General features: G+C 40.8%; 1 protein-coding gene across 1 annotated transcript in view; it reads right to left on the bottom strand.

The window, feature by feature from the left end:
• Positions 1 to 25,917, bottom strand: part of macrod2 (mono-ADP ribosylhydrolase 2) — a 413,432-nt gene that overhangs the window by 19,330 nt on the left and 368,185 nt on the right. The window contains exons 9-15 of the mRNA XM_082556428.1: positions 16,398 to 16,476; positions 9,870 to 9,908; positions 8,170 to 8,229; positions 3,669 to 3,707; positions 3,202 to 3,240; positions 798 to 1,076; positions 190 to 252 (exon numbers count right to left, since the gene is read on the bottom strand). Of these exons, the coding sequence (XP_082412554.1) occupies positions 190 to 252; positions 798 to 1,076; positions 3,202 to 3,240; positions 3,669 to 3,707; positions 8,170 to 8,229; positions 9,870 to 9,908; positions 16,398 to 16,476 (598 nt within the window). The remainder of the gene's footprint in view (positions 1 to 189; positions 253 to 797; positions 1,077 to 3,201; positions 3,241 to 3,668; positions 3,708 to 8,169; positions 8,230 to 9,869; positions 9,909 to 16,397; positions 16,477 to 25,917) is intronic.

The raw sequence follows: 25,917 nt of genomic DNA, 5'->3' as shown, positions 1-25,917 counted from the left end.
GTGGTTCCCTGCAGTCGTAACTTTCTATACTGATTGATGTTTCAGGTGGGCAGAAACTGATTCCAAGTATAAACTAGTGCTACTAACAGACCAACAAAAATACAAATTCAGTATGCAAGTATACAAGTGCATCACACTGGACCAGAAAAGCACATTCATACAAATCAAATCCAACAAATCAGATCTTACCTTCCATATTGTCGTCAGGATTTTCCACAACATTTACTTCCATTTGAGGAGCCTGCACTTCCTCTGTTAAGGAAAAGAAGCAGATGTTACACTACACTACTCTAACATGACACAAGAGTCTTCATTGGCCTGCAAAAAAACCCAGCTCAGCCTGTCTAGTCTTCAGTCAGAGCAGCTCTGTTAATATGCCTTAAAACATGCATGTGCTGTGGACCGTGAGGCTCGGTCTGCATACAGTTTAGATCCAAGACCTCCTCACTTGGGTCTGTTTCTTCTGTCTGTACAGCTGAGACGTTTGTGCATTTATTACCAGCTCTGTACTGTAACATTACATTACTGATAAAAAGAAAAAAAATCTTAAAATCTGTTTTTCCATTTAGTTATTTTAGTTTTTAGTTATTTTACTATACTACGTTTCATGAACTGAACTGATTTATTCATATCTTCCTGCCTAATACCCTGCGGATATTAAACTGTAATTTAAGAAACAACAGAAAAACAAGGAAATCATCATCATCAGAAATCATTTTTATCATCAACACTGAGTATCTCAGAGGTTTTGATGCGAATGGATAAAACACACAGCCAAACTGCTCTCTTGTACATACCTTTCTTCCCCTCTGTATTGTCGTTGGTACCAGTTTCTTGACCTTTGTTTTCATCGTGGGCGGGGCTACCTTCATTGATATTTCCAGTCTCTTCATCGCCATCGGTCTCTTCATCGCCATCGGTCTCTTTATCGCCATCGGTGTCTTTATCCCCATCGGTGTCTTTATCCCCATCGGTGTCTTTATCCCCATCGGTGTCTTTATCGCCATCTTTCTTTTGAACTTCATTCTTACTGTCGCACTGTTCTGGGTTTTGCTCTGCGTTTGCTGGATCACCATCTAAAGGCACAAATAAATAAATAAATAAAAGGCAGTGCATTTTGAAGGATTAATTCAGACACTGGGAGTCAAAACTCGTACTATTAAATCTAGCTACATGTGGCACAAAACCAACCTGTGCTTCATTACTGCTGACAGAAATCTGTCAAACATATTCACACCAACAGGTAGCTCTTTGTCAGTTTAAATGGAAGTAACAGAAAAGAAGGAAACATCGTCAAAATAGTTGGAATGGTGGAGGTTTTAAGGGTGTCTTTTGGGGGCGTGCAGCCAAAAAGAGTTTTTAACTTTTTAAAGAAAAGTCATCTATATTCAAAAATATGTACAGTATTAGTAGTCAAAGAACAAAATATGAGTGTAAAAAATAACACAAAGCTAAATGTGGATGAAAACAGTATCTGATGTAGATAAATTGGCTAATATTGGTTTTTGCACAAAGACTACATTTTTTACTAAGTAACCAAGACCACAGATTGAACATCATATTGATTTGTGGTGGCTGGATTTCACCTGCAGTACACACACACTTGAGAATGATGTAACAGCAGCATTTTTTTTTTTTTTTTGCAGAATTATCTTGCAGGTGTTGTTTTAAATTGTATATTTTTGCTCTTCCAAGCTCCTAACTCTCTGTTTATGTCTCATGAGAAAGTAATTACATATCTCAGCTCTTGGATACCATCCCAGGGTAGCATTTGCTATAACTTGCTCATGGAATATCTACAAAATTCATGTTCAGAGAAGCTCTATCTGTCAAATCGCTGTCAATGGGATTGGATTTGAATAAAACAAAAACAGAGGAGAGACGAGGCGCTGCCAGTATGCAAATGCAGAATCTTAATTATATACCAGCAGCACAGAGGATATTCAGAAAAGAGAAATGGTTCTGGCTCAAAGTTAATAGTTGCTCCTTTAAAACACATTCACACACACACACAGTTCATTTGAGGCTCTTGCTGTCAGCACAATACAACACATCAGAGCCTCTGGATGTGTTATACATACACATTTAAAACAGTGTGTACTACTTATTTCTGCTCTGCTGACAAGATGGCTCAGGTTGGATTTAAAAAGGAAGAAATACTCTAAAAAGATCGAGCGACTGAGAAGCTGGATGTTGGTCAACTCTCATTGTGCGCTTCAATCAAATTCAATTCGATTCAATTTCACTTACATATTGCCAAATCACATCAACAATGTGGTGTATATATTGTAAGGTAAAGACCCTGCAATAATACAGAGAAAACCCCAACAATCAAATGACCCCCTTTTAGCAAGCGCTTGGTGACAGTGGGAAGGAAAAATTCCTATTTTAACAGGAAGAAACCATCAGCAGAACTAAGCTGGTCGCAGCCATCTGCCGCGACCAGTTGGGGGTTATGGGAGGAAGACAGGACAAAAAACAAATAACACACTGTGGAGGAGACCCAGAGATTAATAATAAGTAATGATTAAAATTCTATTTGAGTGAGTGCTGGGTACAGTAATCTGCGTACGTGTGGCTACGTCCACACGTACGGGATATTTTTGAAAAGCAGATTTTTCTATTTGCACCTTTCATCCACACGTAAACGGCGTTTTCGGTCACTGAAAACGGGGATTTTTAATAACTCCTGCCAGCGTGGAAATTTTCGAAAACTCCGTTTTTGCATTTCCGTGTGGACGAGAAAACCAGCGTCAAAGGTGTGCGCCTTTTTTGACGTCACAATGTGAGTCACGTTATTGTTTCGGTGAAATGGATTTCTGCAATGGCGGTCTTAGACAAAATGCCATTACTGTTAATTCTACTCTCTGCAGTGTTTAAATGCTTATATATAGACACAGTTTCTGTCCTTCCAGACTGTTCCGCTTCAATGCGCCATCTTTGTTTACTCTTTCCCACCCAGGCTTCTAGACTTCTGATTGGCCAACATTTCTACACGGTTAGGAATATCGCCACCTGTTGCTTTGGCATGTTCCTAGCAGTGGTTTCCTTTGTTTTTGCGTTTACGTGTGGACGGGATTTTTAAAAAAAAAAACGAAAACGGAAAATCTCCATTTTCAAAAATACCGGACGTAGCTTAAGTCTGCACCCAGACAACACGTAATTCCACCGTTGGACCCTTGATTTGTAACTGTACTTTACCTTGACTCTGACTCTCCATCTCCACATCTTGAGGTTCATCTGTATTTAGAAAGACAAGAGAAATTCAAAAGAGAAAACATACGGGTTTAGCGCCAGCGTCTGGAGTTGAATAGACTTGGCTTTCGATATCACCTCAAACAGCCTTTTCATTCCATCTCTTTCTGTAGCTTTGCCTTTGTTCTACAGTATGAGAGCAATGGATCCACAAAGACATGCATAAATTAAGTGACAAAAACGAAGGGAAAAAGAATGTCACTTCTAAAGCCATACATAATTGAGGGATTTCTTTGTTCCACGCTTCTGTGATAAAATAACTTTTTTTTTGTTAGAGTGGTGACACACGGGATGGAAAGACTGTACTGAAACAAAGAAAAAAAATTCAATTTTTGATGACAAATGACATCAAGAAGCATCGGTAGAGCCGAGAGGCTCAGAACATGCGCTAATGGTCCGTAGAGCTACATTACCATTGTCACCGTTATCTTCATCACCTCCTCCCTCTGTACCTGAAAAGGGAGAGAAAAAAAATCATCAGCCAAACAGAGGCATCGGTATGAATAATACCAGTCATTCGTTTTAAAAAGCAAAGGAAACAGTCATAATAATGATCACTGTTAGCTCTTCATCTTCCTAATGCAAAGGATTTATTTTGAGGGTGTTGACGCCGCATTTTAAAGCAGCAACGTCCAACCTAAGTTATTTTTCATTACTGAAACAGCATTATACTGTTGGGATTTTCTGTCCATGTTTGAGTTTACAGATACTTGCTACTGATGTTTCTAATAACATTTTAATTACTCTATATTTTGCATAAACACAACAGGGGACTAACACAGGAGGTCTTTAACATATCTAGCTTTAAGACAGCAGTTTTGGGTCTTTGTTATAAGAAAGAGGCTCTTAAATTTGTAGCATTGGGGAAGTAATAAGCCACAGTAGTGCTTTGAAAATTTGCAGGGCATGTTACTTTATGCATAAGGTAACATGCCGATGTTGTAGTGTTGCCCAAACTCACCCTGGTCAGCTAGACTGAATAAAAATATTTTTGCAGTTTTGGTTATAAACAAATAAAAATGAATCATCTTACAGCTTTTTATATAAAAGCATATATATGCTACACATATATTTGAAGAACGTTACTCGTACATTACACACAGGTGCTGCCATCACCAAACTATAATTTCAAGTCATTACAGCCTTTATCCTGTTACATCCTCCTATAAACTGAACTCCATAGAAATGTCCACCGGATGCACAAAAGGCAGAATTTGATATGAATAAAAATCCTATCTGTTACTACTCCCACCCTCCTCACCGCTTTCTTGCACTCTTGCACTCTTACACACAGACAGGCACATAAACCAATGACATTTGGGACAAATTGAGTAAATGAAAGCCATGACACCAATAAGAGAACATGCTTTACAATGGCTATTGTGCAGCTTCTATAATTGCTTTTTTAACAAGCTGCAGAGAGAAACCATTTTTCATATCTATGCAATTTTGCCCTGCACTCAGAACAATAAAAATGCCAGCCTCCATTAAATGGGAAAAAGGCCAGTTCTACCAGTGCTGCATGTTTGTCTCAAGTATCTCTGTCCATCATGCAGAATGCTGGTGACACACAGTAGATGGCGAGCCTTTCTATTAATCATGACTGGCATTTGAGATAGAGCCACAGACAGGACAAGAATACTTCAATGGGGGAAAAACAACTTAAGATGAATCCTCCGCTAGCCTTGAGGTCACCTTTTTTGTTTAAAATTATGCGAGGGCCTTGTATCTGTCCAAAGTATCTATCTGTCCCAAACAACAATTTATCAGATATGACAAAAGGCAGACTGTAATTTCCTCTTTGTTATTTGATCATTTGTATTTGGCTTATTGAATGAAACTGCATTCAATTTGTGATAAAGGAAAACGTGGGACAGATTGTGGATGAAATGCACACACACACACACACACACACACACACACCAAAAGACCACATGCAAAAATGAAGGAAAAACAAATAAATGTATTGTGCAGATGTGACTTCTAAAGGCTCTGAGGTAAGATCAATTTAAATGCTGTCTCTTTAAAAGGTAAAAACCCAAATAACACCTTTAGGATATCGCTCATCCATGAATACGAAACACCAGGTGGCAGCATTGCCATAGCTTTCCTCCCCAGTGCTCGCTATACAATACTGTCATCACTGTAAATAAGGGTCTGACATACTTCACACAGAAGGGTTCGGGCAACACCTCGAGACTTTTACTGTCAATATTCTGATGAATTCCACTTCAAGAAACATGGTGACAAAAAGGCAATTTTAGGTACTCGCCTGCACTTATGTTGACTGACCAAAAGCGCAATGTTTTTCCGAATAAAATGTTCGTCTCACACACACTTAAATGATTTATTAATGTCTACATCACATTCAGGGCTACAGTATTACAAGGACATAAACAATTTATAGGCTGATATTCAACCTTCCTTTTGTACCCTACTTGCACGCCTGTTAAGTAAACATCACCTGTAGTTGATGTTTACTAGTAAATAAAAGCAATATCTCACACGGGAATAAATGGAAATGGGAACAAGTTAGCTGGAATGCGTGCACACTCACACACACTCACATCCAACCATTAGCTCGGCTCCAATCCCCCCTCCCCCTCCCCCAGGCCTTTCTACTATTCCTTTTATTAAAGCAAAGTGGAGCAAAGGACAGGAAAAAAAGATAAAAAATGAGGGAATGTGAAAAATTCATGAGACATTTGTAAAGGAAAAAGGAAAAACATGAGCAATAGCAATCGTTCAAAGACCTTTTGCACGTGAGGTATGTGTGCACAGAGTAAAGAGTAAGCACGTTTGTGAGAGATGCTTTATAGGGTACCACGGAGCTAGATGGCATCCCACAGAGAGGCTCACTGTCTGTCCACACGTAGCGTTATTAATCTGCATGTCCACTTTGTGCCATCTCTCACCATCCCCCCCTCTCTATCCCCGGTCTTTCCCACTACTCTCAAGCATTCCAGGCAAACAGGCATTGATTTCTGGCTTAATGTCCATATTTTACTGTGTCCTGTAACACACTAATCTCACTAATACCAATCTGATATCAAATAATGGGCACTGTAGTGCTGCTTGCCAACTCAGGTGTGCTCTAAAGAGGTTCGAGTCCAGCTTGGAACTCCGTGCCAGCTTTCACCTCCGTGTCTCAGCCACCTTTTTACCTCTCTTGGTTTTTCTTTCTATAGCTTGTGGCGTCTGCATGCTGTGCTTCTGTTTCATGTGGATTACATCACAGCACAGCTCATCACACACACACAGAGTCAGTCTGTGACCCCCACCTTTCAAATACTCCCCAGGGATGTTTGCCGATGACGTTGGATCATGTTAGCTTCATTTGAAGAAGAGATAAAATGCTGTTGATCAAACTTGAAAGCCACCTGCGTTGTTCTTTTAATATGACTTAATCGTGCATCATGTATGCTATGCTGTGTAGTGGAATATCCTTTTTGAAAATTAAATGAAATATATGCATTAAAATAAGCTGTATTTTGATGCTGTCTAGTGTTCAAAAACAGAAGCTGCTGTGTTGTTTGAATGGTGAGTTCTACCACAGGTTACTTGCTCTTTTATGTTTGGCCTGGGTGTATGTGTTAATTGTGTGCTTTTAACTGTCTCCTTCCTTGAGTCCACTGAGGCGAAAGAGGCCTTTTGCTTGTGAGGTGACAAAAGAGCTGTAAATGCAGCAGTGCTTCTGTGTGGGACGGAGAGATCCTATAATTACCTTCAGTCCACTAACCAGTGTATTTATCAGGGCAAAACATTGGATCCCACAGAGGCATATTGACAGACACACTTCATCAACTCTGCTGCAGAGTTGATGCTTTTTTTTACAAAAAGGTCCTTCACTACACCAATGACTATAGTGCATGAAAGAGTGAAATACATATTTTAGTTGCTAGAAGAGCTTGCTCTGGTACACACAAGTAGCACGAGGCTCTCAAGCACCTTATAATGTCTGTTTTATGTAACTGACAGGTTGTTTTTGCACTTAGCGTTTCCTTTGCTTTGTGCAATCTTGAGTGTTTTCGATGATTAATCCCACCTATGTGCTACATCGAACCAGACCTAACCTTTACAGTGCAGGCAGCACAAAATCATTTCATTGCCTCCCTGTGAGAGAGGTTGTGTCAAGGACTGACTGTTCCCATGCTAGAAAGCTGTGCCAAGGCCTTTTGTGAATGGATTAGTTACTATTAAGCTGCGGGGCCTGATAAATTAGGATTTATAAAGATTATTACAAAATACTTATGCCCTTCTAATGCTGATGATTGAATTTGTGAATCATACTGAATTACTGTGGATTATGGCAAAGGTATGTTGAAGAGGCAGGGAGAAAGACTTATTGTGCTTTGTTGAGGAACACAGAATGCTGTGGCGCCCTTGAAGTGACTGCACTATCTAGACCAGCCTCTCACAATCAGTGAGAGGAACGGTTTCCCCAAAGACAACAGCCATGACTGCTATCTTCAAAAAATTCCTTGCAACCTTAAGGCTTGAAGACAAATGGATGGTGTACGATTTTAATTGCCTACTAACACCCTCCAGTGTAAGAATCTAATTATCTTTGGTCCATCGTATCGGAGAAGCCTATAATTGTTTCAATATTACACATCCAAAGGGGCTGAAACTGCAGAATAGCCAGATAATGGCTTCTTAAACAAGTTTGCCTCTAAGAAAACATTCTTTTAAAAAGACCGAGCTTCATCTTGTATTCATTTCCCCAAAGAGGAACTTGGCATCAGAAGAGCAAGAGATTACTGACCAAGAGAACGCTCCTTTACTTTATACACACACAACAATTGTTTTTAAAGTAAACACATATCAGTGTTTCCTCTGCCAGTAAAGTTTCCCTGGCGCGTTAAGAAGAAGGAGCCGGAACAAACGTGCACAGTCAGAACGAGCGCACTCTACCTCTGGTGTTGTCCTCACTCTCTTCCTCGGTTGCTGCTTTGGTAGGTGGTTTTGTGTTATCTAAAAATCAACAAAAATAAATGGTGATTCAGTTGAGCAGACACATCCTTATCCCAAAACGCTACCAGGAAGCAAGGAGCATGTCGTTCTGGCATCAAGGTGAGTGAGATGGTGTGAGTAAAGCTGACTCTTTGAAGCAGTGATTATTCTTGGCCGTTCTGTCTCTGTGGACCACGCGACAAAAGCCCGTGGGAGAGCATGATGGCTCTTGTGTTTTGTTTTATACCCGCCTGATAAAAATGACGCTGGTGGGAGAAAAGGGGAAGAATGTGAGGCTTTGACACCAACTCCAGACCACAGTCTGGGACAAAAGCATCATTCCGTGTGAGAATTGCAGTCATTTGAGCCTTTGAATAGCTTCCAGGCTGACTGATTCAAACTCTGGCTGATGGAGCAGAATAAAAGGCCAGTCTTTGGCACCAGTGCAGAAGCCCATCAAACAAGGCCAAACTGGACCAGGAAAGGGCTAGTATGATGATACAACAGAGCCAGGAATTATCAGGGGTTGTTTCAGTATAGTGTGGTACTGTATGCAGCATAAAATAGCTGGTGAGGAATACAATAATAAAAACCCAGCACACTTGGTCAAGACAAGAAAACAGTTCCTCTCGACCAAGCCTTTACGATTCAGCCACATTGTTTCACTTTGGAATATCACATTTTACAGTGCGCTTATAAAACAGCCCTTTTATGTTCACCCAAAGTGAAAACACACATGCGTGTAATTGGTAGATCATGGGGGTGACTTTTGGAGGAAAACATTTTGATAGCACCCTCGTTTCTACATCTACAGTAATCTGAAGACTTTCTTCTGCAGACTGTAAAACTAACATTGCTTTTCGCTCAGATGGCTGCACATGTACTATGAGGTTTGAGCAGTTAGATGTGGGAAAACCTCACTGCTAATCCCACTGTGATCACAATTAAAAAAAATAAAATAAAAGCTCTTCATGTACTGCTTTGCAACACTCTACCTTGGAGAGAATTGCTACAGGCGGTATCAAACATTTATCAAACAGCTCATAAAACTGAATTTTATACTGTACGTCTGCAAGTAACAACCAAACTGCTGTTATTGTTATTATGTTATTATGGCTATTGTTTCTGCTATTCAAACGCACACACGCGCTTCTATGTGGCCATCAGTTTGTGTCATTGCTTATTCAGGACATCAGCGCACAGACAAATGTCAGTAGTTTATCCTGATAAGCAGTATCTGGTACCTTCAGGCTTCGTTCCAAGATGGTGTGTTGATAAAAGCATTATGCGCTGACAGTTTGTGTTTGTGCTATCACCCGGTGCACGCTGTGGAGGGATGTAGCTCTGCTGCTTCTTTGTCGCTCGCTTTAGGTGGTCTGAAGGCATTGTGCCCGTAAGCCGGATGAAGAGAATGGTGTTGGGAATTGGCTTTGATATAAGCTCTTGTAATGTAATGCACCTGACATGAAGTATTTTTAACAGCGATGAGTCAGGCCTGGGATTCAACTTGTCGCTAAATGCATAAACATTCAATTTCGTCTGCTTCGCGAAACCCAGCAAATCACTGTCATAAGCTGAAGCTACACCACTCACTCACCCTCTGTGTGCTTTAATGGAGGTGTTAAGGTGAAAAGGCAACCATGAAATATTCTGTCACTCACCTTCCTTCGGCGGCTCCTCTGTAACCTCCATGTCATTGTCTGGCAGAGGGGGAGAAAACGACAGCGTGTCAAACCAGGCTCTTTTATAATGCACGAGCTGACTCATGGCAACATGATTATAATATTAGAATATCACAGTGTTATGATGCCGACTGCTGAAACCAAACAATGAAACTCGAACCTGCACCCACCCCTGTAAATCGGGGAAATACGATCACATTTGTGTGTTCCAAAAGCTTTTCGCTGAAACTCTTTCACCTCCTGTTCCTCATCACACTCAACAACCTCCTTCAATTTCCCACCAGATGGCCTTGGATATCGAGAGTTATTACACCAAATGACTGAGTATGTGGGTATATGTTTGGGGAGAGGGGGTCACATTCGTGAAACATTCTTTTCCAATTATATCTATGCTGGTAGGCTCAGCATAAATGACATAAAGCCTCCCATTTCCTGAAAATACAAGGACTCCAGGCTGGCGTGGACAACTGCGTCTTTAAAAAAAAACAAAAAAAACCCCCTTTGATTTTCTCTTCTTTTGTCTGTAAGTCTATTGTGTGAGACAGACTGAGTGTACTAGAGGTGTTCTGGGTGGATGAGTTGAGTTGCACAGTGCGAGATGAGACGGATGCTTTGGATGTTTATGCTTCAGGAGGAACTGCAGAGTGAGAGATGAGGCGAGAGAGGAACTGTGGATGCCTGCTCACGGCTCCTACACACGATACGCACTCATAGACACTCAGATCTTGCACAGCTCAGCATGCCTCTAGATGCCTTGTGTCAGGCCACTATATACACAGTACATGTGTACTTGCCTTTTTCATGTGCACAGTTCATATGAATGGATTACATTATTTGTGAGGGCACGTGTATTTTTATGTGTGTGTGTGTGGCTGTGCAGGAGTCTGTGAAATGATTGCACTGTGGTTAACAAGCAAAAGCAAGCGTTAGCTTTGATGAAAGGCTGTTGTCATCTGTTCTGTAGAAGTGTAACCATCAGAGCTCCCAGTGGATCCAGCGACAGGCTTTTCTTTTGTATAACACTGAATAAAAGGGTACAGTGCATTAATCTAACCCTGCTTGGGGAAACAAAGGAAGGTCCACTGATACAGTACTACAACAGCGCAAGAATGGAAACATCAGGCCACACATGATTCTGCTATGATCACGGCTCAATACAGGGAAGGTGCAGTATGTTTTAGTCCAGAACGACCCGTGTGACACCTTTTTTTGGTTCTTGCTTTCTTTCTAGGCCATAAAACCAAAGAAATCGCAAACGCATACACATTTAAACAGGATGGCGTGATATGATAACTGATGAGAAAGGATCAGCTGTTTGACAGTACACAGGCTTATTCACGCTCTAAGAAATAGATGACAAGATTGATTCTGCTCTCATGTCTGCATGCTAAATGCGAAACAATAGCTGGTACATGGTTAGCTTAGCATAAACTTTCTAAGCAGGGGAAGAGAAATCTACAACCACGTAGCAAAATTAAATAATTATCCAATCGGAGTGACAGTGAAACTCCAGGAATGTTCCCGAACTGGACCAATAATAATGTATAGGTACAGTTCTGTGCAAAAGTTTTGAGCTACCACTCATTTCTTTATATTTTCTAGGAAAACTAGAAGTCGGTGCAGAGATTTATCGAAGCGTGCAAACATATATAGAAATTGAGTATATAAGGTAAAAATAGGGAAATATGATTGTACAGTTTTTACTGTACAATCTAATGTGCAACTCCCCCCTTATATCCAAAGGGGTCAGCACAGTGGATCGGACATGTTGCCACTGATTATGAGTCCAGTTCTTGTTTAATTTAGCATACCTTAGCCCTTTCTGCATGTTTCCCCTTCTTATGAATGGCTTTTTGAAAGCCACGCTTCCAATAACAGCACATCTGATGAGGTTTCAGTGAACAGTAGATGGATCAGCTGAACGACCATGGTCGTGATTTTCAGATACTTGTTTTGTCCAGTTACCTGAGATTTTTTTAAGAACACACTGGACACCATATCAAGATCTGTCAAGTGTTTTGGTCAACAGCTCTTCGGGCATCACCCTGTTGGTGCAAAAATAATATTTTATGTCTGTCGGGCTGTGTTATCTTTGGCATTTTTCATAGCTTCAACCAAAGAAATTGGAACAAATGATGCGTTTTTGTGAGAAGCTTCTAGTAACAAAATGCCCAAAGATACAATTTAAAACTGTTTTTTTTTTGTTAAGCTGTCTGTAGACACAACACTGAGTCATCCCTCAAGTTAGGTGCCTGTTTTATGTTTGAATGATTCATGGTTCAGTGTCCAGTGGCTTAACAAACTAAAAACCACTCCTTTGAAAATGGTGGTGTACAAATGAGTGAAAAAGATAAACATGCACAGACTATCAGAACTACTGTGCAAGACCACTTTAAAAAATGACAAGACAGTCTGGCTATTTGGAAGCAAAATAAACAAGAAATAAGAATTGCTGCAAGGCTTTTGCACGGTCCTCAGTATTTTTTCTCCACTTTTGATGGAGCTCAGCTCTTTTCCAGTGTTTTATGCTATGCTAAGCTTAGCTGTCTCCAGCTTTTTAACAAATAGATATGAGAGTATTATTGATCCTCTCATCTGACTCTTGGAAAGAAGTATTGACCCTATCATTAAATTCCTAATAGACGATGAATGAACTATTCCTTTAGGGTTACATATTCACGCACAAATAGGAATACCTTGTGAGAAACGATATGGCCATATTTAAATTTAAATAGTGTCCCTAAACCGAGCAATTCTGAACGTTTAAATTATCAGCGAGTGACCATGACCAGCCAACACCAAAAACACAGATAAGCAGCTCATAACATTTGTCCATTTTCATGTCTGATTTATTCACAGGCTTCCCAACATTTTTCAAATATGAAGGGCTAAAGCAGGAACCTCGTATCTGCCGAAGCTGACTGAGAGACTCAGTGTGCTCCCTGACAATAACATCACTAACACACCGTGGTCTCCTCATTTCCCTGCCCTGAGGGATAGCCTCGTGAAACCAACACAGACTTCATTTTCACCCCTCACAGGGATCCTGTAGCCCTTCATATGCTCCGTCAACAAATTACATGTGTGTGATAAAAGCCTGTGCATACCACAGCTTTACTGCTGTAACAGCAGTGGTGTGGTTTGAGGGGGTTCTTTTACTATGGACATTTGATGGCCGGGTGGGTGTGTGCATGTGTGTGTGGGTTAGGGGTTAAGAGGCGAGGAACATACAGTGTGTATTAAAAAGCTATGTAAATAAATGTCAACTGGAAAGTGGGTGAAACAGTTGGAGAGAATGCAGCAGCCTCTGCAGTCCTGTGGTCTGTGTTAATATTGTCAGCAGTGTGGCTGATTGAGGAGAAGACGAGATGGAGCCCAGCTTGTGGGCAGCCACCCGGATCATATTAGTGGAGGAGTGTACCCAGAATCAATTTCAACATGCTTTCACTCTCTACAACTACAGATGCCTGACTGCTTCCATACGCGCAAATAATATGTGGCACGGGAAGCGTGTGGTCAATCACGCCAATCAGAATACATAATAGAATCGTGTTTTATGATTAATTGCATTGATTGAGCTCTGCTACTTAATCAATTAATGTTCATACTTGATAGTTTCGCCTTCTAAAAAACCCCCAACAACAAACAGCTTGTGCTGCTGTGTGCTTTAGCTTGTTCGTGTATTTGCATGATTCACTGTTGATGTTAGAGGGGAAAACTCATGACTCCAAAAGATCCAAAAGCATGCCGATCTTCACGAGCTACATAAAATACTCTGTGTGACTGTGAGGACTCCGTCGTTACTCATCAAACAGCTGCTCCATTGCTCAAATACCAGGCAGTTCTAATCTTTAAAAAAACAAATTAAAAAAATCCACTTCCTGTTTTGTGAACGTGTGCCACAGTTTATGTGCCTGCATGCAGGTGTGTCTGAGTATTCATGTCAGCACAGGCTATTTTTCAGTTTCCTCCCTTTGCAAAGGAGTAACCGTATTTTGGCTCTCGCACACTGACAGCTTGTGGAAATGCACATTGTAATAAAGCAATTTCCTGTATGCAAATGTCCTGTTTACACATTCCTGCTCCAGTCATTGTCACTTGACAGATTGCTTGAATATGAGGAAAGCGGCTATACTGTGAAAAATGAGAATAGTAAGACTTCAATAAAAAAAAAAAAAAAATCCATTGTATGTGTACTTGCCGCTGTAGACATCCTTGAAACTGATGTCACGGGGAAGATCCCGAGTTTCGCATAACCACACACACACATACAAATTACAGAAAGATCAAGGCCACCATTCACAAGAGCTCTATAACAGTATGCAAATAAAGGAGGTGATGGAGAAGCTTCTCCTCAATGTAATGGGGAAGAATGAAGGGTGTGAAGGGTTAAGGAAATGGGCATGTAGCACAGGAATAAAGGGAGACGTGTGTGAGAATAAGTAAGGAGAACAGGAAGTGCAGACGTGACAGAGGGTTATTGAAAGCGAGAGGATGCTGCAGGAGACAGAATGGTCTCAAGTCTCTGTGTGATGCATTCAGTGTTGCCGTAAGATCTACCTGACTGTCTATCACTAGCAGAGAGGATGATGAGACGTGCTGAAAGTGCTCGAGCACACCTGCAGAGCTAATTCACAGCCTCTGATTCACTACTGCCATTCTGCGCAGGCTAAATGCAAGTCTTTTCACACTATGGGGTTATGCATTACCTACCATGATGCAATCATACCAATCAGCACTTCTTTCTTCAAAGAACACCTTTCAACTACTGTTGGAAGCCATCTACGTAGTGCAGCGTGGCTGGATAAAACACACGAATCCTGTCGCTTCTGTGAGTGTCTACATTCACAGCATAAGTAATTATTTTAGTATTCTTTTCTTCCTTAAGGTAAAACTTGAAAGAAGTTTTGTTTTGACAGAGAATTAAATTCTTTCAACTTACAGATGAGGTGAAAGATGAAAAGAGGTGTGGGTGAGGGCGGCGTGAAGGTGTCTGGCTAACTAAGACAGTGACCCTGAGTGGGAATGTCATGCTTATTAAGCCAATTATCCTCTCCTGCCCACAAAGAGGAAAGATGGGCAAAGGTGGCCCTGACCTCAGGGGTCAAAGGACACGTGACAGGTAAGACACTGATGTCAAAAGCACTTGCATCACGGTGTGTGCTGTAGTAACCTTTTGAAATGACCCCAAATTTAATCAAAGACTGACCTCGGCCTCCCTTATTAGCAACTCATTACATTTTGGTACACAATAGTTTTTAAAGATTTTGCTCAGAGTAATGTGAGTCTCAAAACTTTTCTGAATGCCCTACGTGGCGCGCACACGCATACACACAAGCTGTCATTTTGCTTCTTCCCTGTTCCCAATCACAGGGAGATACAGGCCATTTATCCACTCACAGCACTTTTTAAATGGTGAGAGTGATAACTGGAGAACAACAGCTCCAGATTCTCATCTCAAAGCACTAATATGATGAGACGGGTGCTGGGTGCATGGGGGCAGGCAGTATAATTAAGGTCTCTCTTCGGAATGTAATCTTTTAGGGAAGAGTCTGGGCGGGGAGCGGGAGAGATGACGGGAGTGCAGGGAGAACAAAACACTCTCCATCTGGGAGCAGCGAGATGAAGGCCTGAGAGCCGGTATTCCGTTGGGGAGGTGAGGAGCGAAAAGTGAGGTAAATGGAAGGTAATGCTAGGCTGGTGAAGCCAGCCAGCCTCTTTCAGCTCCCCAGCTATTCAACTCAATCCTCTGTGGAACCCCCATCAGAGCTGGTGACTGCTCCTGGTCCCCGGAAAAAAAGATGATGGCATGAAAGGGGGGAGGGAATTGAGCAAGGGACAGAAAGGAGAGTGGGAGTAGAAGATAATGGATGTTTGTTTATTTCACACACACACACACACAATTGGAGAGCAGTAACCAAGAGGATGGTCACGGTTGCTATGCATCCCGGAATATTTTAGCTTTTTTCAGGAGACAATTGCTGTTGTGTACTATTATTACAGTCAATCAAATCCGGCATTAAATTCTCATCAAACTATCAGTGATCACGTGAAATATCAGCTCGCTCATTCACGGCAAGCACACGAACCATTAGACAGCTATTATAGGTCAGGTAGATCGTGAGGCAATATGTAGAGAACCTGACACTTATTTTATCAACCTTGTCGGCATAAATTCTCACCGCTAATCTCCCCAAAGGCTGCGCGGTTGGTTGCGCTGAATATGTTTGCATTTGAAGGTGTCACCCAAACCCGACAGGTCCTTACACTACTGCTTCCAGGAACAGGATAATTCTCGCTGCAGATGTTTCCAAGGATACACAAGGTCACTTCCTAACTAACTGAACACATGTATGCATATGTTCAGTTACTTAGGCGGTGACATCACAGGTTGTCCAAAACTTGGAAAACTTGAAGAAAGTCAGCGTGTTAATCAATTCAACAACAAAGTGTCAGGTAGCAGAAGAAATGTAATGATCCAGCAAGGATGCGAGTGATTACACGTACCTTGAAACATGACAGACATTTTCTTCTTGTAGATGGCAAAATCAGTCTCGAGGAAGACGCAGAAAATGACCCGTTTGATCTGCACGGGAAGAAGAAAAGATACGGAAGAGTAATTAACGAGCATGTTCATTGCTGAAAGGGCTCTCTGTGAATCTGATGAAGAAAAACTAACCGGACAAATTTAGATCTGACAATAGTGGTCACCATGCGGTAATCTAATTAGTTACCCCAAAGACCATCTAAACAATACAAGCTGGGACAACTTTTGGCACATAGTACGGCACATTACATCAGAATAGGCATTATTTAATGGGGCGTGTGATAAGGGCATAAGCCTCTGTATGGGAACGGACATTAAATCAACATTAAAAGTTAAGGAATAAACTTGAAAATTACAAGAGGAGTAGCAAATTAATTATAAAGCCATAATTAAAAATGCTGAAAAGAAAAACACGGAGTAATTACATTTTGTACTGAAACCTCATTTAAATGCCACAGATACATATTTTGTGAAATCAAAAGCGCTTAATATAAAACAAGATTTTGACTTATTATTTCCTGTTTCGATGTCATAAAAAACAGTATTCTGAGAATGCTTCCCAAACTAACAACAAGGATCGTTTCATTAGCTATTAAACTTCAGTCAGACCCTGAAATATCTGGAGCCGCTACCATTTCCCTTTAAAACAGGCAGGTCTTCTGCACTGTGTCAGTGCACTGTTATTTAGTAGGTTGTTCCAAGCATCTTGCCACAGTTCTGTCTCAGGTGCTTCTGTCTCTACGTGGAAGCAGAGCTCCACAGGGGTGGAGGGGGGGATACCATCTGTTTCAAGTTTCCTTGTTGTTTTTGTCACTGAAGTTAGTTCTTTATGCATCTGGCTTTATGCTTGCCATGCTAATAAATTTGGCCCCAATCAGACCCTCTGAAACTGTGTGATGCATAAGAGCCTAAAACAAGCCAGAGCTATAAAGTGACTTGACTGATGATGCCACAACCTACTGTCTTCTGTTATTGCCATGGGTTTCTACTTGCTGCTAAGATAAAGTAAACAAATGTATTCTACTGTATGCCAGTGGGAAAAAAAGGTCTACAAAATTCAGCACAGGGGGTTATGAAGGCTCCTTTCTATTTTATAAACTAAACAAACAGCAGATAAATGGCGGAATGAGCTCACTGACTCCTACACTTCACTTGGCAAGAAGTTATAGTTGCAAATATTAAATATTAATTAACCTGCTATTTCCTCTGCTGTTTTTTTGGCCCAGTCTAAATTCATAATTGTTATGTTTTTCACTTAGGAACTCTAAGCACACTGAATACTGAATGGTTTCAACCTTAAAGCACAGAGAGGATGGATAGATGTTAGGTTACACAGAAGTCTGGTTGCCTGGAAGACTTAATAATATTAGCAAATAATCATGTAATCTGAATAAATCTGTATAAATGCATCAGAAAGATAAACTTTTGTTTTATTTACCTCTACATAAGTTTAATTTTTCACCTTCTAAAAGAAGAGGCCTGCTTTGGGTTTAAGACAGATCCACTGGCACTGTGTTTTCCACACTTTGACAGTGTGTCTAAAAACGATTCATAGAACTCAGAAGAAAGAGGTCACCTCTTTCAGTCTCACCCTTCTCCAGCAGAGTCTTAGATGTGCAGGCATCAGTCACGGTCACAGAGACGCATTACACACCACGGCAGCAGATAATCGCTTGACTGAATAATGGCAATTTTACACAACAGCCGTAATGCTAGCTATCTGCTCGCCATCCTCCTCCGTGCAGGATTTTATGTTCCAGTGGAATAAAGGGGGCCCACCAGCTTTACCCCCATTCCTGACCTAACCCAGCACAAGGATCCAATTCAAAGAGACACCCTTCTGGTGCTCATACAGACATACATCTATTAATAGTTTATGATCAGTGCTTTGGAGTAAATGTTAGGAGCTGCATCTCGGATGGTAACATTTTATTTTGCTAGATGTCTTGGGGGGGCTTTGTTCATAAAATGTAGACTCACTCTCTCAACCCTTCAACCCTGACAGAAAATGAAAGAATGTTTTAAGCCTCCTTTGAAGTCGTGGGCTCGCTGACAAACAGAAAAAGCAATAATACGGCAAGATAGTGCATACCACTGGGTGCTGGAAGGCCACAGGAGCTCCCCAGGAATTTCCATCACTCTTTTGTGCCGCTCCATTCTAAAACCGACTGCCCACTGTGAAACAGGATGAATCATGGATTCATGCTTTGCATCGCACAAAGAGGCTGGTGTGCGCGTGCATTTGGACACACACATACCAGGGGTGCTGATTACATTTTGCGTATGCACTATTAGATGCGATAAAATGGGAAATACTGCTCTGAGGGAATATGAGCTAAAGTCAAAAAAACAAAACAGAAAATCTTTGTATCCATGTCATGTATACGCTCTCTGTTTCTCTCTCCCTTGTCAATCTTTTTGTCTAGTTTCTGTTGCTCCGCGTCCACATTCTGCACAAGGCTCAGGCAGCGTCTTTTATTCTGCAGATCAGAAATACATTGTATGGTCTTTGACAGACATCAGCTAGACCAGGATGCCAAATGAAACCAAAAATGCCGGTGCTGAACATTGACATTCAGCCTGTATCTAAACAAAGTGTTGCAAAGAATTCATAAGAGCCAGAGAAGGTCTGATCTGTGACTCTTTCTTTAAAAAAAAAAGTACATTTCACTAGTTTGTACCTTAAAAAAACAGAGGCAGCGTGTCACCTGCGTGCACAGGTATTGTAGCATAGTCATCGGAAAATGATCCATCTAACAGTTTCCCTGAATAACAGTCAGACTCCTGTGCACCTGATGTTTTAATCATAATTTTACATGGACAGGGAACAACACACAAATCATTTTATGGGATGATACACATAATGTGACTGCTGTTATTCTGGAAGGACGACATGGTGAAAATTGGTTCTACAAAAAAGCCATTTCTGGCCAACCAGGGTGAACGTGAGGATTAAATGAACACTGCAGAGTAAATAAACTGTTATTAAATACTTAATTTTAGATTTTTGACTTTGGAGTGGAGATCCCATATTTCAGTTTGAGGATGTGAATCGTGCATGTGTGTGTGTGTAAAGTGTGCACCCTGTGGTTACCAAGGTTGGAAAAGTTAATGGAAGACTAATTAGAAAGCTGGGATCACTGCATGATAACCTGCCCACTCATTACTCATCGCTGATTGGAGGGATTTTTGTTAGGGTGAGCACAAAAGGACCAGGTCCCCTGGCTGTACACAGTGCGGACGGTCATATTAACAGAAATGCTGCAAAGGTTATTGAGAGAAATGATGTGTTTTCTGTCTTTGCTTAGGCATGAGTAAGCTTGTGGATGCTTTATTAAAACAAAACAGGCCCTTCTTTAATTTAAAAGCAGTTAAAGTGAAATTTAAGATATCTTTTAATGTATTCCAGCACTGTTTTAAAGGTGTTGAGATCCTAATCACAACACTTTTAAAACAGGGCTAATTAAAAATAGTGCACAATGCTTATTTTAGCAAACTTCCCACAGATGAAAATCACCAAGTGTGAGAGTGAGTGATTTAAAGGATAGAAATCAAAATATTTGAATCATTGAAATTATGTTGTTTACTTCCTTTGACTTATTATGACTTATTATGGTTCTAAAACCCGTATATTCACAGACTGGCAAAGTCTCTTAGGCACCCCCCAATTGCATTACAAATCCTGGCTTATGAATTGTGAACTAAAAGTTGGATGGTTCTTCTACTCTTGAGCCCAAAGTTGGACTCCACCTCTGCCCATTTTAAATAAGCAAGCTTGGGCTCAGAGCAGGTGGCGATATTTCGGGAACTTGTTTTTTTCTCCCTCTCTCTCTCTGCGTGGCCAAGTTTTAATTATGATTTGTGGATTTAGCGTTGCCAAGGCATTTCCTGCATATTGGTTTTCAACACAGTCATAGAGATTCTGTTTTTGGCCTTTCACTTTGCAAATGCGATTGCTGATATTTCTCCAGATTCTCAGAATCTTTAAATATTATGTATATGATGAAATCCCCAAGTGGGAAAACATTACTGTAAACTATAAACTGTTCCACTATTTCCCATTATCTGCCGAGGCCTCTCCCTGCCTTTACTTTTGATAGATTCTCTCACTAATTAACACTTTCCAATAATATCTTAATATTTTAGAATTTGACATGATGACTTTGAACTACGTTCAATTTAGTATCGGGTTTAAAGTATTTTCAAATTAGTTGGGTCTCTTTTTAGTTACATTTCTCACAAAATCTCAACTTTAAAGGAGACAAAGGTTGTTCAGTATTTCATTCCTGATGAATTAGTATTAATTTGTTGTGATTTTTACAACGAAGTATGCCTATTTTCTGTTGTTTCATTAAAATGCTCTCTAAAACACTTCATCTAGCCTAATCAACTCAAAACCTATAACTCTCTATTATAATTGTGAACAAACAGGTCTCAGCCAAACTGTCTATGTATGAGACTAATTAAAATGATAATGCCATGAGTTCACCCCATGCATTTCTAACTCATTAGCGTGGCACATGAAATGCTGAGAAACAAGATTTGGGAGTGGCTAGCTCTGTGACATGGTGCCAGACGCGTGTGCTGCTGTGTTCATGAGCAGCATGAGACGATATGAAATTGCCATTAGCAAACGTCTCGTGTTTTCATGAAAATCTGTACGTGATTTTTAATTTGTGTATCGGTGGTTCATCATTGTGGCATGCAGCTCACCAGGTGCAGCAGACACCTACTGGCTGGCTAACAGATAAGCTGTCATAGCTGGCCACCCATGCCCATAATTACATTGAAGGCACTGCCAGCAGAATCTGACATGCAGGATCCACGTACGCACTTTTGCTACTTGCATTTCCTTCTTGGTTCTGTCACAAACAATAATAGGGACAGGTTGCCCTAGCATGTCTCCGCCAGCTGGAGCCTGAACCCAAGGGAGAGCTGTGTCTGTGTATCCTATGCCGCCTCGTTACAGGCGCGCTGGCGGATGTAGAATCCTGAAAGCTTACATCCAGATGGACAGCAACAAGAGACTGATATACAGTATTTGTAGCAGAAATAATTAATTCCCTTTATTCAAAACATGTTCAGGGTTGTTACTGAATGGACCCTGGGTAGAAGTACACCTTGGCAGGTCACCAATCCATTAGCGCAGAGGAGCATATTACTGTATATACCATACGTACTGTATTGTGTTCGTTTTTTTTGGGTTTTATTCATCTCTGACGTTACATATGTAACATATGTGACGATATGTGACATATGGGTCTTTTACGTCAGTTATCATACACTACTAGCACATGTCATTGTTTGATACTGATTGAATAATTTCAGGGAATTATTCGTGAGACAGAAATATCTCCATAAAACGCTGCCGTCTAGCTGCATCATCAAAGCCATAATCAGTGCGCACTCGTCTCCTTTGTTGTCGAACGTGCTGGATTGGATAGAGGGTTCACTCTGAGGCAGGTGGACCATATCCAGGTTTATTACTGACGTAATTACACACAGCTGTGTCCCCCTCACCACTGATGCGCGGAGCCTGCAGCGAAGGAAAAACTCAGCTTGCATATGGCGTTTATGTATCGTCTATGTAAACACACAACCACGCCGAAACATCTAGGTCTTTCGCGACCACAATGGCGCAACGGGCCGTTGCACGTTTTGCTACTTCAAGTCTCCTTGTCGCTGTGACATCCCCCGTGCCTGCTCCGTTTATCTAAAGCAGAGATTAAGCTGGGAGCAGGACTGACAGTAGATGCCAGACGCTGGCACTGGTTACGCAGGCAAAGCCGTGAGTGGCTCCTCCATTTGACTTTGATTGCCCTCTCTGCCGAGAGAGCTCCGGCTTCACCTGCAGCAGACTGGTGAATTATCATTTCAAAGAAGTGCCCAGAAAAGGTTATCCCTTTGAACAAAATGCCTCCATCCATACATCAAAGGACGAGCTTGACAGTGGGCTTTGAGAAGGCACGGTTACGACCAAAGCCTGGAAGAAAGTGCTGAGCTCAAATTCTTACTTCCAAAAGCCAGTCGGCGTTAAATGCCCACTGTATCATGATAAGGGCAAGGGGATCGTCAATGGAGTTGGCTTAATATTGTAAAACAGACCTCCGATTTTGATAGACGTTTATGTACACAATTATGCATGAGTGCTCAGCACAGTGTGACTAAATAGAAGTGATAACATTCTGGTAAGCTGCCTGGTTATTTCATCAGTGTAAAACATCACTGCGCCGCTTCTAAGGCTGTACGCAGTGCAGAATATAAAACGTTTTGACAAGAAAACGCTGCCTTGCTAGATTTGGAAAATTCCATAAGATAATATATCAGCAATTTGTATGTTAATTCAACAAATGCTGCATGTGCCTCACATATTTTACACATTAGAGCTGAACAAATAGTTCCCACCGTATTATTCAGGCTTCATTGCTGCATGGCACTGTAGACGAAAATTGGAAGTACAGCATGCTTCAGGCATCGTGCATTTTACTGTAGCTCACATTTTCAAAAATTGTTCTCTCAGACTGAAAGAGACAGCATTTGACTTTCACAGGCTTTGAGCCGTTCCTGCCAGCTCCCACTGCCAGAAGCACAAGCTCTGTGCTATCTGATTTAAAAAAAAAAAAGACATGACTTCGTCAGGGAAAAGTCACAGTTCATCTGGTGCATTTTACTTCTTTATGGACTCCTCAGTATGTTAAGAACATCCAACACAACAGCTGTAATATTCTGTAGTGGCTGCTTTACTTCTGCAAAATGAAGAAGAATGTGACTAATGGTGCAATAGCCACCGCTGATAAATTTGCCAGTTAATATGAATGGTCAAATAATTATAATGATGGAATACCTGTGTCGATTCTATAGGGAATAGCATAAGTGTGAAGGAGAAAGATCGGCTCGTTTTCTAATCCTAAAGATGAGAAGTGCAACAGCAGATGAGGTCACGAGGGAATGATAAAGGAAGGACGAATATAAGAGGTGTATCTATGATCCATGACTGCATCGGTAATGATCTGACCTCTGGACTGCCGCTGGCCTATAACAACCTATACTGATGAGGTGTGTGTGTCTGTGTTAAGGTGGAAGGAGGTGTACTGTGATAACTTCTTCAAACGCTCACGGATGCATAAAGTCAGACCTTTTTATGTAGCTAAAAAGGAAACACAATATTTCTCTTTTTGTTTTGAGTCAAGGTAATGTGGTTAACTTCTTTATTTTGGCTTCTTGAGCGTTTTACTTCAAATATCTTTCCTATTGTAACATCTTTCAACATTGCAACTAATGGCTGTCTGTAGAGCAAAAACACATATTCTATGAAAAGTCCAAAGACAGTTTATTGAAAAAGGCATGGCTTCATTAAGAGATGTTACTACTAGATATCTACTACCTGATTTATGCTGCTGTCTTCTTCTACGCATCTTTAAATTGTGTGAAGGGATGATACCAGCTTTTCTTTACAAAAATACAGTTTGTCTCCACAACTGGATGAAACATATGCATTTCCTACCTCACGAAACCTTGAATTTTCTGACGCTCTGCTCATTTTCTGTTTTCCTACCCTATCGTTGCTAGCTTTTATCGCCCATCAGTTGTTGATATGCATTATCTGTTATATGAAAACATGCTTCCACATGCCCACAATTGCACTTGCTGATAAAACTGGTTGTAAGCCTGGGAAACTACTCCCCCAAAAATGCCCCACATTGCCTCTAGTGGTAACAATAAATACACTCAATGCTAGTAGAAAAAAAAAAGAACCAAAAATAATAAGTGTAAACTCAGCTGCCTGTGAGGGAAAGTGGAGTATAGACATCCTGAACCTATAAGACCTTGCTGGCTGATGTAGTCATAACACAGTGGTTTATTTATTTATTTATTCTTTATTGTCAGATACTAGTTTCACACAAGAGTGAATAGTTTTGGGTCCCGCAGCGGCAAATTTATGAAAACTGCGGTGTAATCTAAACCCAATGATGTTTACCGCTGAAAACAAAAATCTCTCTGTTTCCCAGATAAATCACTTTGGATGTTATCCCTCTGCAGTGCGCAGGATTTTGCAGCAGTCAGTGTGAGTCTCTGAATGATTTTTTGGCATGTCTGGCTTCTCCTTTTCAGCTGCATGTTTGCATTGCCTGTGCCTGACTGGTTCTGAAGGGGCTCTCCTTGGAGGAAATATGTGGTGTGATCCAGCCAGGTCCTCTCCACTTCGAGTATTACACAAAAGCTGCCAGATGAATGGAAATCCAATCACAGATCCCCAAAGCAGAATTCCCTGAACTACACACCGGCTGCCATGAACTGTAAATGGAGGACAAACAGGCCGTGGAGAGGCACAGAGGACACTGGTGATCTAAAATTTATCTTTAAAAAAAAGAAAAAGAAAATAACATATCCATGCTTCTTCAGGGAAAGAGAGTTGTGCTACAACTACTAGAAGACTGTACATTCATCCTGTGCATTACTCGTATATAACTAGCCAATACTTGAGCATGACGATGAGTGAGACAGCGTGTGGGCTCTCCTATCTCTTGCTACACGGGAATGCTAATAATTTTCTCTGAGGTGTTACCCACCTGTTTTTTCTTTTTCCTTCGCTTAATGCCATAAGGTCAGGAGGCGCAGGCATTAAAAAGTACGCTGCTTCGCACACACGTTCTTCTAAGTGAAGCTATTACCCCTGTGTTACGTTTATAATAAGCCACAATTTCAGGCGGAAATATGAACATTTTTTCCCTTTTGTTACTTCATCCAGTCTCTGCATTAGAATTGGCTGAAACCTCACAGAAAAGATTCATTAAAGCCCTTTTTTCCCTTTTCCCCCCTTCCAGTTCTTAACAGCGAGACAGTCTGAGTAATCCTCAATACTTCATTATTTAATGTCAAATTCAAAATCTGTTATTTTTCTTCTATCTGCCATTTAGAGACAAACTCGGAATTTAAATATTCTCATCATATTTCTAAAAACCATCCTGTGATGTCATAGGAATAGTTATCAGAGATTTTCATTACAAAAAAAGGGGACCCTGAGTATTTAAAAGAATTGTGTTAAAAGGGGCCGTTTTCACGTTAAAATACCGCGATAGCCACTGAGAGGATCTGACAGATTTACACACTGCTGAAGAAAACACAGGATGTGAGTAATGGCAAGAAATGTAACACAAAAAAGGGGAAAAAATCCTGAGAGCAATACCATATGGTTGCGTGGGCGACATCAAACATGAAAGCAAGCCTGAAACCAGAGGTGGTGTTTGACATAACTTATAAAGTGGAATGAAGATCTGAAATGGGGACGCATTAAGCAAATTTAAAACGTCCCGTTTAATGCAAACGGTAGAGAGTGTGTTTATTTAAAGCGGCAGCCTTGTAGATTAGGACAATCACCAAAATAGAGATTATAGTTAAACATTATAAGACGCATAAATCGTGAATAAATAAAAGAAATGTAGGAGAATATTGACTGCAGACTATAATATGCTAAAAGGT

Source organism: Aulonocara stuartgranti (assembly GCF_965226115.1).
Source record: "Aulonocara stuartgranti genome assembly, chromosome: 13".
NCBI lineage: Eukaryota > Metazoa > Chordata > Actinopteri > Cichliformes > Cichlidae > Aulonocara > Aulonocara stuartgranti.
This window is presented reverse-complemented; position numbering and strand designations above follow the sequence as displayed.